We start from the raw sequence: 16,602 nt of genomic DNA, 5'->3' as shown, positions 1-16,602 counted from the left end.
CAAACACTTCTATATGTTCTTTTTTATTTTTATGCTTAAATATAACTTGTAGTCATAACATAATGTAATAAACAATAGGCATTAATATAAATATTAATCTTAACATCTATATTCAACCCAGAAATGTTGAATTTTACATAGTATGTTCCAGACATTAATAATTCCTGTATTATCAAAAATTTAATAACCTCCATATACTATGAACGGCAATAAACATATTCTGTAAAGAACATTTCTTACATAAGACATTACAGGTAACTAAATTTATTTTTTATCTTTAGGGTCTGGGGAGAAAAACTGTTAGTCATTCGAATGGGGCAAATTAAGAATAGGCTGTGGCGCTGCTATCCGGGCAAAATTTTCCCACAGCACACTGAATTAGCACGGATTACGTAGACTAGTTGGAATTAAACCCCATTTATTTTTCATCAATATTTTAAAAATCAAATTCTCTTTTAATATTCTATTCAATTCTCCCACACTCAGCAAATTTTTTTTTAAAAATCACTATTGAAGATGATAATTTATTCTATTTTAATGTTTTGTTAAAATTCCCAGTGAAAATTCTGTTCAATTCAGACTCCCTCAAGAAAAAAGCTAAAAATTCAGTACATGTATCAATCATTTCAAACTACTAATAGGTTTCGTATATTGCTATCATGTAGTGTAGCTGTTGAACTTGTTACTAAAGAATAATGTTTGCTACTATTGGTATTATATAAGTAGTATAACAGTAAGTTGAATAGATGGACGACCACCAGGTAACATATTGACTGTAAATAATGACATCTCTATAATGTAAATCTCTTATACTAACTGTGTATTACCTGAACCATAGATTGATAAAATAATATCTATCTACAAGCTTTTACATGTCTGATCAACATCAACATATATAATACAGTGTAATACATCTACATGTGTATCTATATTTTTGAGGCCACAATGTTTTCATTACATTATCGAAAACTTATTTTATCCATCTTTCATCACCTACAAACTTATGGTTAGAAATTTCGAATTTAATTCCCACACATAATTTCTGAACTCTGGTTTTTAACAAAAAAAATGTCAAAAATATATCTCAATTTGCACGAAAAAAAATAATTAGATGCTGAAACTTAAAATATCTGTATGTCCCATTGGTGTGATCAAACATGTTTTCTTCAAAGAATACAAGTTACATGTAACCGGTAAATCACTTAATTTGCAGTTTATAACAAAAAACAAACATATAAAATACATTCAACTGATAAAATAATTTTCTTTATTCTAAATAAGAACACCTGTTCATCCATGAGCAATTAAAATTTGGCATGTATTGGATATTCTTGCTGGATATAACTAAAATTCATATAGTGTAGATATAGTTATAGGCCATATTTTGTGCAAATATATCTATTAGTGTATTGGTCTAATAAAAGGCATAAATTATTATGTTTGGCCTCGATATATCCTTGATCGGTGGTGACTTATTGAAGTAGAAACCGTTACTCGACTAGCGTTTGAATAACTCTTTTGTTAAGGCCAATAAACCTGCCTCTTCAGATCCAATCCTCATCATCAATAGAAAAGTTTTGGGTCTCGCGTTTGACAGCTTGCCAGCCAGTACCATGGAGACTGCTCACGTAGGTTTTCTAAACACGATTGTTTAAGAGAGAAGCAAGTTTGTACACCTCTCAAAACTTTAATAAACACACAAAGCCCCCTGATATCGCTTCAGATCAGAGTCAAATCAGACCCGACTAATACTAATACAGAGTCAAATATATCACACAAATCTCGGGATGTTTTTAAAAATCTTATCACAATATAAATAGAACAAAATTATCTGGATTTGATTTCATTTTTGATTGAAGGATTTATCTTTTTTACTGGATAAGTTTATTAAACTTGAGCTTGGTGTACCTTTGCTTCCATGGGTATATAAAAATATAAAACATGTTTAATTTTGCCCAAAAAGTGTTTTTGTTATTTTGAGACTAGCATTTGTGACGTTTTATACTTTTTTAATTCCGCGCACTTATTTGTACATTCTCGTCATACCTTTTATCCATTCAGGCATTACCCGTGACAAAATCCTGAAGGAATAGTCCTCGGCTCAAGCTGGGAATTCAACCTCAACATTTCAATTTCGTATTCACCTGCATAATCGATGCAGCACCCCGAAATGTATCCAGTACCTCACAATTTATTTTCAAAACAACTCAATCTAAAATACATTTATTTACTTACAAAGTAATATTCTATTAAATATCCTTTATGTAATAAAATATTGTAACTGAATAGGCCTCTATGCACATAACCTTTACTCTCTAATATTTGCCATGACATTTATATGTGAATAGTACAGGTAACTTAAATTGTTAATGTTGACATGCTAATGGAAAAGCTTTCAAAAAATGCTTTACAAATCATTAAAAACATAGATCTTGTAATTTATTTTTTTACAAAAATATCTTACGGTATTCAAAGATCATGATATAAAAGGATGAAATAAGCTCACAATTATATAATCATATTTTGTTTTTGTACTGAATCGTAACAATCTCCAATACAAGATCAGCACAATTTGAACCTGCTCCCTTTCAAAATTATTTTATATTCTGAATACTCATTTACGTGAAAAAATATTTTTTTAAATGACAGAAATGAATTATTTGGGAATAAAACATATATTTCCTCAACAGTCGACATATATTTCAAACCAGGGAAAAAATATTTGTGGTATAAAACATAATATTTTATGAGATGCTTCTGGAGAAATTCAGTTTAAATCTACATACTACCAGGGAAAATATATTTATTGTCTGTATCAGTCTGTAGTTTTATTTTTCCTGTTTATTACGAATATCCACAACTTCAGATTAAAACAAGTCTTGTGGGTCAAACAGATGACCATTGTCTAATATGCTTGAAGGAACTAAGGAACTTAATATGTTATAAAATTGGTTTCTTTGGGGTTTTATATATTGTGTATTTGCCTTTGATACATTACTTGAAAAACCCAAAGTTAGAATTACAGTGGGGGGATGAGGTGTATTCTTGTTTTGAAAGAAATTTACTTCTTGTAAGATATAAACCAGGACAATATTTTTGTTAAATCCACCAGTACACTTGTGTTTTAAACATACATTATGCAAGAGCTAAATCTGCCTATTGCAGTTCTTTCTTTAGGCCTGAAATGTTATATAAATTATTAATTAGACATTAATTAACTTATCCAGACCATAATCATCTCTCGATGTCATCCCTAGCCTGCGATATTTACTGGATTAGGATCCGATTTACTGCTCAACTTTCACTCATGATTAAATCATGAAATGGATAATCGAGACTATGTTTTTTATCGTACCGACTTTAGTAATTTTAATCGAGGCTAGGCCTAAAATTCAATCCCTAAATTCACAGTTCAGAGTGGATCTATTTGACTGAAATTTTTAGCAAATTCCCTTTACATTATCTTGTTTTTAACTATTATAGTGAGAACTGCCAGCTCTTTATCTACTCTCCCATAATGTATCTTTAATCAAATATTTATTTAATATCGACATGTAAACTAATAACCAGGATTCCTGGGGGTTTTCTTTTAAGACAATTGAAATAGATACATGAATATATGTGTATGATAATCAACATGTAATATGACAGCATGGCTATTTATACATACATTGTACGCAGATCTCATAAGAAATATCACAATCTAATAATAATATATAGGTATCATTTGTTTAAATTATTAAATAGTGTACATGGTAGAAGGATGTAGAGAAATATACGTTATCAAATATCTCTGTTGTTCAGTGGATCAAGTTTTAAAAACCACGGAACATGCCTAGACCAGAATCAATTGTCATCATTTACCTTAAGACTAACCTCAAACCAAGCCATTTACTACTACGCTGATCAGATACGCATCATAAAACAACAATAGCTGTATAAGAACTGTAGATTTCTCATTTTCTAGACATACCACACTCATATTTACTTGAATTATTTTTTTTAAAAATATTAAGATATGAGATGAGATGTGTGTGTAATAATTTGATATTTTATATGTTATGGGAAGGTGTAAATCAAATAGTGGATTAAATGATTTCAATGACTGAATGATATCTCAGACTCTAACATCGACTGACAGTGACATCTCTTTGTTTATTTAAACACAGACAAGAAATATACATGTACAGTAGATAATAACAAACATATATGGCCAATAATATTAATATACTGGAAAATAATTCTGATTTTAGTTCAAAGTCCATCAATAATTTGGAGATGAATTTATATAATTTTCACTTGATTTTCAAATCCATTATATCAGGACGGATTTACTAATGTTGTATATATTCGAAATAAAATATTGTTTAATTAAAACAAATTTGACTCTACGCTGACCATTTTCAGTCAAAAATTGATTTGCATTACTTTTCTTTCTTTTATAAAACAAAATTACAATATATCAAAATTACAATAAATTGGTACCTTTGCTTTTTTCATTTTTGAGAAACTTGGAAAATATTCAGATTTTACATGATTCAAGACATGTTTTAAATCATCAAATAACAGCAAATGAAAGATAAAACAATATTCTGGTTATAAAATTCATATCCAAAGGGAGGGGTGGATTGGGTTTGAAAGTATGGGGTGGAGGAAGGCCAAGTACATTGTGAACCCTTAAATTCAGTATCCAGGTACATGTAGTTGTATCCAGGTAGTCAAGGACATGTTTACCTATAGTAACCAGGTAATGATTTTACGTCCAACCAGACAGCATCTTTAACTCATTCATAACAAAGTTAATTAGGTGTCAATTAAGGTAATCAGTCTTCCAATTAATTGCCAATAAAGTGATGAAAAGCTTGTTTATCCCAGTGAATTAATCACAGAAGGGATTTTCACACCATTCTTCTACACCCTGGCGAGAAATTGATGTGAGCTTTTCACAAGGCAGTTCTATCTAAAAGTGATTATCGCGCACAATAAAACTGTGATTGATTGCTTTGGATGCTGATAGCGCTAATTACAGTATCTCATTTTACCTGAGTTAAATATAAAGCCAAAGAATATGGGAGTGTGTGCCTGATCTCTGATTGAAAAGAATAAAGACTTTGCTTTTGATTGAGTCAGTGAGGTGATTACAAGACATCACAATATATTGTATGTCTCCACGAATTCTATAAATAACGTTATCCCTTATCGATTAGTATTCATCGACATTCATTGTCAACCATGTTCCATCTTTAAGAGTAATAACATGCAAGGATGAAATAATTTTCCTTGTAGGTCGATAACACATCAAAGATGTTGACATGCTGATTATTGGATTATAAAAAAAACATAGCAATTCAAAATTGGACAAAAATAGCTATTTTTTTACTTCACCCAAAAGTAGCACTATACTTGTAAGGCAGATTTAAATTTAAATACCAGTCATCATATCATAAATAAAATTATTCAAAGAATTAGGGACAACAACTGAAATTTAAATACAAGTCATATCATAAATTAAATTATTCAAAGAAATGTTAAATTCTGATTTGAATGAGGTTTCAGAATAAAAACAATCAAATGCTAGTAGAAGCATTTCACAGATTGGTTGTGTTGAGTTTGATATTCGTTGTATATTTAAATGGTCGATACTGACTACCATTTTTTCATTTATTTGCAAGATCAATATACACAATAAACTGTTTATTCCCCCCCCCCCACCTTCGTTAGAAATAAATATTTTCTTATAGCTAAAATTATCATCAAAGGAATATATACTCTCTAGTCTCTATCATAATTTCTTATTATAATAAAGTTGGGTGTGGTTGACACATTAACCACTGATCAATCTTCTCTCAGTGCTTCATCTATATTTTTTTTTTATCATTTTGATATCTTTTAATACCAGTTATGGAAGTTTCTATATCATATCCAAACACACAGACAAATGAATGAAGAAGTAAATTAAACAAACCTCACCCCATCATTATTGTCATACCTGGTTATAAATCATTAATAAAACTATCATGGCTCAAATATAAATTACCTGGGTGCTGGACCTGGTTTGTTTATAGGATGACAAAAGTAGCCAATTAAAGATCATATCAATGGGGTGGTGCGGGGACATCACTAATAAAACGTGCAGGCTTAACAAATTGATACAAGAATTCTATATCATCTAAGATCAACAAAGCCATATGGATGGGAAATTTGAAATACTCGCATTAAGAGGATAATAACAACTTATACTTGACTTTATTTCAATATGGCCTACAATATTAAACTGTGCGTTATTACACATATCATAAACTAGACACAATCAAGAGAATGAGCCCCTCAACCTGTCTTGAGTCTTGTAATCAATAATAAGTTTGAAATATCATGAAGAAACTGTGTGCATCCAGCGAACTGTTATTTATAATACCAGTAATAAAACTGAGAGGAGAAGAGATGAAGTATTGATAAATTATTGTGGGGAGATGTTGGTAACAGATTGTCAGTAATTGATTTTACTATTCTGTGTTTAACAATCACTTCAACTTATAATATAGAAATCTCTAACATCCCTTCCAAACTCTTTAATTTCTCTTCACTCACTGATCTCATTCAATACAAATTATGTATTCACATTAACCGCTTAGAATCAACATTAACAGACTCAAAGCCGAGCTGTGCTATAAACATACCTGTCACACAATCTGTGCACATTAATACAGAAAAGCTGAAGAGTACCATTTCACAATCAGAAATATTAGAATGATTTAGCTAATAAATATACAATTGACTCCATAGCCATTTATGACCAACAGAAGCTTCCAGTTTAACTTTGATAATTACTGTATAATTTAATTGATCAAGTAGAATTTGATATCTTTATTTTTATAATCAGATTAGGAATGGTTAGTATATGATATAATTTTTAAAAAAACCATCCAAATTTGCTTTTTTAATGTATTCCTGACCTAGTTAACCAATGAATGTATGTACCCAAGCATCATATGCCTATCCGGACCCTCCCCTGCTCGCACACAGCATATTCTTTTTCTCCTACATTCCCCGAAAAAACGTCAAACAAACATGTGATGCATTGCTGCCATTTTGGCCTCATTCCAAGGAATATTGTCTCAGAACTTCTCATTTTATCAAATTCTTGGGTAATCCCCCAGATGTCACGCCAAACTTGACATTGTCTCTGCCCAGGACCCCCACTCTGCTCAAATTCTTGGACATGCCACGCCCCTTGTCACATTTGGTTTAAATTTATCAAGTGGTCAACAATTGGCAAAATGTAAATTTGTACCTTTAAGGCATTGGAAAGTTTGTTTGGAATCCTGGAAAATAATTCAAAATTGTGTAAATATGCATAAATCTGCAGCTTCAAAGAAGACCAGCCCATCACTACGAGGCTGATCAACTTCTTTTTAAGAAACCCAAATAAACATGACCCAAGTAACACAACCACCAATATTTGTTGAAATCCATCAAAAAAATTAGGAAAAAAGATCAAAATTGTGTAAATTTGTCACTGTAAGATGCCATTGCCCTGTCAAGTGGTTCTGAAGAAGTCGATAGACCCATAATGAAAATGAGTATGATGAAGCACTTTGGGTCGTTGGCCAAATGGGATACAAATGTAGACAAGAATTTACATTACAACATTGTGTAGGTAAATTGCACAATTATTGTTGTTTATTACATCATCATTTTAAACATACTTTTATCACTATACTAACCAAATACACCATATCTACACGTGCATATATATAGACGTAGACAAGGAGGGTTTGTGTGTGTGTGTACCCAAAGCATCCACTTTAATCTCGAGGTGACTTTCATCAATTGATCAAGTTTTACCTTGACAACTAAACCATCCTCTACCTACTTTACAAAAGAGACCACCCCCAAAACAAAACTACTCTGTTCTCCCTGTGGTACATACGGCTTTATTCTATTTATTAAATATTTGATCAATATTATCTACTTCAACTTCATCCAACTCAACTCCTAAGTGAGATTAATAAGGTCATCACTTCAGTTTGACTTACTCTAGAACTAAAGTCAACACATTTCTCCATCTGTTTTGCATCACATCATACGAAGAACTCTTCGCTATTTTCATATGAAAATGTATTAAAATAGTACAAGTAGGAGAAGAAAAAAAAAGGTTGTTGTTTTAGTTTCACCAGACAGGATCAGTTGTTAAAACTTCCTACATCTATGTGAAACCTGCATTTCTATAAGATATCATATAAATTACAAGTTTGAGTTCTCCATTATCTTCAGAGTATCGGCCTACTCAAATCCCCTATATGCAATGAGGAAATAATGGGAAAAACTGCATGTAACCAATGTAATCTTTAATATTTTTCCTCTTTACAAAGCTTAAAAATATCAACTAAAATCTATGACTGATACATGTATCTCTGCTTTTCCAGTTTCTGCTGTTCAGAGCTAAAAGCCACTTGCATTTTTGTTCTACAAAATGATGACGAGTGGGGAACTGTGTGTGTGTGTGGGTGTGTGTGTGTGAAGTAGCTTTATTTAACGTCCGCTTCCACCTAGGTGATATCGCAGACAATTACATGTTATATATACAAAGTGAAATATTTACAAAGTGATTAGCAAAAAAGTGAAAGGATTGGTAAAGAATATTCATATATAAGCACATATAAAACACTTAAGGTGGGAGCTTTTCAAAACCTTTTTTTAAATATCAGTTTGGTTATTTCATAGAAAAATTGAAGCATTAAAAGAATGATTGATTCTTTGTGTAATGTCTATACTAAGTTACACACACAAGTTACTCAACAAGTAATAACGATGGTGTCAGATTTATAGATAATAGTTCCTACTAGACAATTAATGAGACAAATCTGTGAAACTTAGATGCTTAAACAAAGTTGTTAACATGTATTCATTAGATGAATCTATGTGTGGGTACCTGTATTCAACAGGTAAATTAATAGCCTTTTTATCATGAATCAAAGCAATTAGCTTGTAATTAAAGTTGTGGGAGAATTCCAGGTGAAACAAACAGAGAGAGAAAGTGATGATAAACATCTCTTGATTCTGTATAAGATAGACGACCAATCTTCGAACATTATCTCTGACAATAACTTTCCTTTTATACATCAGCTCTGGTTGATAACTTGTTTATCATCCTCTAAACGGAACAAAAGAAATTCAGCACCAATATTGACTTCACCTGACTTTACACCTGGCGATATTCAATATTGACGTAGATAAATTTAATTATCGTCTTTTCTTGCTCAACATCTTGAAAGTACCCATGACAATTGACATGTATCTCTTTCATTTCATTCAATCAATGGTGTGAAGTAATCAAGATGGTTGGCAATACAAAATACTTTATAATGGATTTGATAACATTAATTTACAAGTTTGGTTCTAAGGAAATTTAGAAATGCTTTAAATTGGATTTATATTGAGAAGGGTAGTAGAAGTGGCATCTTTGTATAAAGAAATTTTTGTCCAAGGCAGCATCTCCGATAATTAATATTTGTAATTCTTTGTTCAAAGAATATGGATAAATGGTTCTTATATGTTCTTTTTAAGACTTGTGAGGAAAAGCATGTGCACATCACCTTTAATTCTAACTTTATGAAAGTCACTAATTCCTCTCAAACTGACAAAACCAATTTAAAATCTGCCCTGATAAAATTTAGTAATTCTGCACTCTCATCAACTTTCAAAATTACAATTTTATCATTCTTTTGTATTCATTTGTTTTCATTTTCAATTTCCTGTCAATTTGTTGCAATAAAAAACACATCACAGAGTTAAATAAAATATTTATTCAAATAAATCAATTTGTTTCTCTCTTTGTCTCCTCATCAATAAATCTACATGCAGGGTATCTAATTGTTTCCATTTTCTATTTATAACATTTCAAATAGATTGGATTTTTGTTTGATTATTATCTGATGAGAATTAATGATGAAACATACATGTCTACACACAGGTAATGACAGGTAAAGGTGAAAGGTCACCTGGAAGAGATGTACATATTAAATGTTTACATTAATACTAAGAGTTTGCAAATAAGATGGTGTAATAGTTTGACTCTAGGCCTCCAAAAGGTACAGATTTCAATAAAGACTTGGGTTATTTATTGAAGGGATGAATGACCACTGTCCATCTTGAGTAATCACTTGTTGTAGCATTTGAACTCTAGGGATGAATTCTCAAACAATTGAACACTATGGTTCCGCCTCATAGGCCAATTGTGTGGTTAGAGGAGTTATTTTGATAGGATTACAATTATTCAGTATTTATTAAGCACTAGCTCACAGCAGGTGTCAGGCTCTTGACTCTTCATATACAATAAAATATCTAAGCTTCTCTGCATCCATAATCCACCTTTACAGCTAATTAAGGGGATAACTTTATTTATGGGTGATTAAAGTTGAATCGTAGATCAACAAAATTCTTGTTGGTAGTTTGTTTGTAGATGCTTTAAGATATACCTTCACTCATGTGTAAATAAACAATTGTTTACAAAGGATGCAATAAAGTTTTAGTGTGTAGACAAATTAACAAGTCATCCGTTTATTCAGATGGAAAGATATGTAATTCTTCGAGGGAGAATAATAATTTTGGGTTATATAATTAAAGAGAGAGCTGATTCTGTTTAAAACTTCATAGCATGTACATGTATTAATATGGATTTAATCAGATGAATCAAAATGGGATTCTTTGAGGGAGAAAAATAATTTTAGGGGTTACATAATTAAAGAGGCTACCAGCATTGATTATGTTTAAAACTTCATAGCCTCATGTATTAATATGGATTAACATTTTTTGTTGGTTAAAAGACAGATTACATCTTTAAGCTTGGGCCTAGTATTAAGATTTTGCTGAGATTAACTCAAGATCATAATAAATGATTCATCTAAAACTGGTAATAGTTTCCCAAATAAAAAAGAATTCTCTTTAAAAAAACAGGTTAATTTACTTTATCTATATATACATTGTAACTGCAGAAGATGTATTATTTAAATAGTAATTTATTTCCGGAAGTTTTTGCTCTATTCACACTTGAATTTGTGTGTAATATTTTGTTATTCATGTTCCTGATTCACAGAATACATCATCATGATTAAACAGTTGATATTATAATAGTTAATACATGTAATATCAACTGGATGAGCAAACCATGGTTCTAACTGAAAGACCAAATACAACAGAAAATATCCATATCAAATGACATGTTCAACTATTTGAATAGTCCAAATACATGCCATGCATTATTAGCAGCAGGTCTGCTGGGTATTAAGGCCAATTAAAATTAATTACATTCTTCTCATCACTAATTTTAAAATAGATTGGGCACACAACAAATATATATCATATATATTGTTCTTTCCATACACATCAAAGGTGAACTAATACGATCTGATGAAAAATTTGAGAAGATCTGACCTTTTATTACATGAATCTCACAAAACATATGATATTTTTGCCTGATGACAATGTTTTAATTTAATTAAGAGTAATTACCAGTCATTAGACATGTTCTTAGAATGTCAAAGGGTATTTTTAAAAGAAATATATAATACAAACAACATTATTTAGATATGTACCAAAATCGGGATATGCAATTTGCAATGATGAGAGTAGTAATTAATTTTGATTGGCCTAATGCATAATTTCATAAAACAGATCCATCTTTTATCAGCAATGGCCATGACATTTTTACCTGCACTCACCAAACCTGTGAAATATGATATCATTGTTTTCGGAATCCACTTAATACCTAATTATTTATTGTATATTTATATTGGAAATAACTCTAATATTATTGATGATGATCACAGTGATGAAAAATAATCAATCAACAACTGATAATAAGGAAACACAAACTAACTATATAATGACAGATAATGTCTGATAACGCTGAATGACTAAATGAGTCAGAGAGAGCATTCTGAAGGAAAATCTGTCAAACTTAGTGTTGTAATTGACAATCCAGCTTAATTAGCAATAATAATGACAAGTACTAACCCATCATTAAATTAGCTTGATACTGTTATAAAGTGTCAAAAACAACAGGTTTCAAAAGAAAGAACATCTTAAAAGCTCATTCATCCATTACAGTGTTTATCAATAAAACAGCTTGATATATTGTTTACAATGCCTTTAGGCATTTTACATTTATAAAGACAAGAAGCTGCGATATATAAATATATTACAGCATCTAATCCTTTTTTTCTGGTAGCAACTTCATTATATACAATATACAGGCTGTTATTTTATAGTCGCCATATTGCAAGCCTACACATCATTGTCAACCTTGGCAAAATTTAAACTTAAAAACATAAAGTTTTTATTAAATGTTAATATAACATCAGATGCATCACCAGGTCTAAGAATATTATTAGCTACTGCTATTAGTACAAATACTATGATTTATCATATCCAATACACAACCATTATAAATATATTCACAGGGCAATTAATATAATTATAACTTCTTATTAAAACAAAGTATACGGTTAAAATGGATTATATATATAAATACATGTACATATGATCTACAAAATATGCAAATCAGTATTTTGGTTTATAGTCACCCCCTACAAGATAGATTTAACAAAATATATCCCCCACCCCCACAACTTATCAGTTTTACCAAAATATCAGGCTACTTGGTAAATGACTTTGTATCTATGTCAACAGATAAATATAAGTCATGCCAATTACCATACTATAAAGTGCATCTATATTTATGGATAATGGATTCCCCAACAACTTCTCTCAATACATAAGCCAAGATCAAACCTTTTGTCAAATCAGCAATGTTTGGCATCGGGCCAAATCTTATCGATAAACATTCATTTCTTCAAGCGCTGTAACGCTAATCTCTTATTAGGGCTTTATAGGTGAATTACTACATCTCTAATACATACAGAGTGATATACCTGATAGTTTATATCAAATAAAGGTGTTTCATATTACATACTCAATAAAATAACCAAATAAAAATATTGTCATCTTGTCAGCAAGTCTTTTCGCGGTGTCAATCAGGAAGAATAACGCACTTTGACGGGCTTTTTTGAGAATTGGGCCTAGATTTTTTTCTATCGCTCTGTTATTTCTACTTTCTATTTCCCCTCCAACTCCCCTACTAAACTAATCTAAACCAGATGTAATGATTCGCCAAATATAACCAAATGTTGTCTGAAAGACATCTTTATTTCATTAACACTTGTCGCTTGTTTTCATAGCTACAAGTCTGAACTTCTCTCGATGCTTGCGTAGCAGCCGACAAAATGCTCACTGCCAATCCATCCTTGCTTGACGATGTCACCAAGCGCAAAAACATACCTGTCGCAATTATTACCGAAATGAAGTGATATAAGACCAAATAATTTAAAGTGATGCTAATTTTATAAAACACTTACCTTGAATGGGCCTTGGGTTGGCTTGTTTTCGACGGGACATGATGCCAAACTGTCCCCTGCAACCTCCGTCGCCAAAACTGACACCTGACTGGAGCATGCGCAATCAGCTTCTTTATCTCCCAGCATGCATTTTCATCCTAGTTTAGGAGAAGAATCCGATCGGGATGACAAAGTTTAGTAACTCAAAATGCGACCTTCTTGGTGGTTATTTTGTATTTCATTGGAGAGAGGACAACAATAGATTAGGTTGAACATTTTTCACACTAAGCGATGAGTGCGCGTCGATGACTATGTATTGAAAAACAATATTTCCTGATGTCTTTTGATACGCCATTTTTCTATTGTATTGAGTAAAAACTACCGTTATCTTTTATTGCGATAAAATGCTTGAACGATTCATAATATAATTTGGTTATATTATTTGAATCATCTATACATTATCTATGAAAAATTATGTGACGATTTTGTATGAGGATGCAGGATAAATAAACGACATGTTTCAAATTTTTCTAAAATTGAATCTCAGTCAATTCCAATAACCATCTTGTTTTGAAGGAGGAAAAATTAAGATCTTTGACAGCCTACATGCATTTTCAACATTTATTAAATATGATCAGCACCATTATACAACATTGATGTTTGTTTTATTACAGGGGAGGGGTGTTTATGGAAGCCAGAATAATTTATTGTCATTAATCAGCCTTGTATCATACTAAATTCTGAATATGCATATTTATTTAGAAATTCTACTAGTTTAAGCTCTGACTTAAACAGCGGCCACTGTTTATCCCTCTAAAATATAAACAAACGTTATTTCGGTAGCCAACCAGTTTAAGAAGTATTAGAGTTTTTAATCCTTGCATTTGAGAAAAGGGTAGGTTTTTAAGATCCACTGTTGTTGATGATCATAATACACGCAAAGGCTGCACGTGGTTATGGGTTTCAGGGTGGGTTTTTTTCTGTTTATAAATTAATAACCGTATTGCTAATTTTACCCTTCTTACTGAATATTGAATAAGAATATTCAGTATTCAATAAATGTATTTAAGAAAACTAATTGTATCTAATTATATTGTTTTGTTGAAGGGAGAGGGGTGATATAGGTCTAGCCTCTTCCCCAATCCTATTCTTATTGAATAAAATATAGTTTAAAAAAAAAAAATAATAACTGATTTAAATACACGGAAATTTTCTTATTTTCTTTTAATAATTATGATGTGTGTTGTTATTTTAGGCCTATCTGTTGTCATAAACAGGTAAATTTTTATGAATGTAAGTAGGCTTTGAAAACGCAGGTGGGGTGGTATAGGCTGTAGAGCCACAAAGCAGTCTTTAGTAATACTTAGTATTGTGAACCCTATTCAAAATTATAATCTAATTGTATACTACACCTATACGCGTATAGGCCTGCATTAATATTGATGGATTAAGGGCATCACCTCTTTAGTTATGAAGAGCATCGTATCAAAATTATTTGGATGTTTGCCAAAAGATCCTATAGGCCCCAATAATGCATAAAGATCCAATATAGAACCTTCATTCATTCTTTAGGATTCGTAACAATTTATATTGAAAAGTCTGATAGTCTCAGGTAACCAGACGGGGATTATTGTGTCGTATTAACCTGTTACAATCCGAACTCTGAAGCAGTTGTTAATTTGATATGAATAGAGTTTTGAGCTTCTTTAGAAACACTATCCAAGACACATATTTTCTTATTTTGTATTGTTAAGATATGTGTATAATTTTTATCAGGGCATCGGCCCGACAGGTTAATATGCTACGTATGTATCAGTTATTAGCCGAAATCTGTGTTGGCAAAATAATTGAAAAGTTTTTTTCACAATGAAAATTTTGATACCGTATATAAAACGCTGTAGAGCCATGGTTAAGTAAGGAAAACAATATCTCCGTGATATTCATAATGAATAAAAATAGGTAAAGTGACTAATTATTCGAGACCATGTTTCTGCTACCATATAATTATATGTAATAAAATGGTGTTCAGGATATACATGAATAATAACGTCCGTCGATATTAGTATTCATCAGCTGGAGATATAAATATACCGTTATTCACAGGAGCTGGATGACAACAAAACACATATTGCCGATTACTCTATGACTTGAAGGATAATAGGCTTTGAACGTGTATCAAAGAAACGTTACATACACCGATCGTAGATAAAAAAAAAAGACAACACAAACGCTAGGTATACATAACGTCCACACCTTTTATTCAATTGATGTCACTAGATTGATAGATGAATTATGTCTGCGGTCAGCCACATATTTCTTAGTCCATTTAGTGAATTCAAACCGCTCTATACAGGTAGTGTAATGGATGGAAGATTTTCAAAAGATGAAAAAAGTTGGTGTATATTATAAAGAAATAGGCTAATGGATATTTAAACTGATATTGTTTAATAAGGAAATGATAATATATTGCAATATGCGAATGACCATATTTATTCATGGTGCTATTTTGCACGTATAGGCGATTACGTGGAACGGGGATAATGACTGAATGAAACTTGGCATCATTACAAGAATTTATCTATGCATTATCGAAGTTTGATTTCTCGGAATCATCCTAGTCTCTGATAAAATAAAACTATATATAGGAACAAAACGTTTGCTCGAGAGCATTAAAATGTTGTTGGGGTTTGTTTTGTTTTTTTTGGGGGGGGGGGGTGAAAATTTGGAAAAAAAACATGCAAATTGGAAATAAAAATTTATTACATTTTTTTAAATTTACAATTTAAAGTTAACAAATGCTCAAAACTTTAATGCATTTTTGAAATGGCACACGTTTTATCCGTTCAGATTGTGGACAGGGGGGGTGGATGGCCGAATGGTTAGCGCGTGTGCGCTGTATCATAAGGCCTGTTATTGAGTCAGCTGGCGTGGTTTCGATTCCCCGATTGTAGGGTCGCCTCTCCAACCACGTGGGTTTTCTCCTGGTCCTCCGGTTTCCTCCCACTGCTAAAGACCCCTACGCGCATGCGAATTATTGAAATAAAAACAAAAATGAACCATATGTTAGTTTGTGTCGAGTGGACATTAAACCCCATTTCTCCCCTGTACGTCGGTCCGGCCATTCGTTTACAATTCTTTTTAACATTCTACAGATCAAAGTTGTTGAAACCATATCGGCATTCTGAGCCGCGCAATGATTCTTCACAGA

The 16,602-nt window shown here is 31.6% G+C and overlaps 1 protein-coding gene across 3 annotated transcripts in view; it reads right to left on the bottom strand.

The window, feature by feature from the left end:
* LOC126814722 (ras-responsive element-binding protein 1) overlaps positions 1 to 13,570 on the bottom strand; it is a 33,307-nt gene extending 19,737 nt beyond the window's left edge. For all 3 annotated transcript variants that reach the window (XM_050540074.2, XM_056099887.1, XM_050540075.2), the window contains exon 1: positions 13,416 to 13,570. In XM_050540074.2, coding sequence (XP_050396031.1) covers positions 13,416 to 13,512 — 97 coding nt within the window. In that variant the 5' untranslated portion in view covers positions 13,513 to 13,570. The remainder of the gene's footprint in view (positions 1 to 13,415) is intronic.
* Positions 13,571 to 16,602: the final 3,032 nt, after the last annotated feature.

Source organism: Patella vulgata, chromosome 3 (assembly GCF_932274485.2).
Source record: "Patella vulgata chromosome 3, xgPatVulg1.2, whole genome shotgun sequence".
Lineage (NCBI taxonomy): Eukaryota > Metazoa > Mollusca > Gastropoda > Patellidae > Patella > Patella vulgata.
Note: the sequence above shows the minus strand (reverse complement) of the source record. Positions and strands in the feature narration are given on the sequence as shown.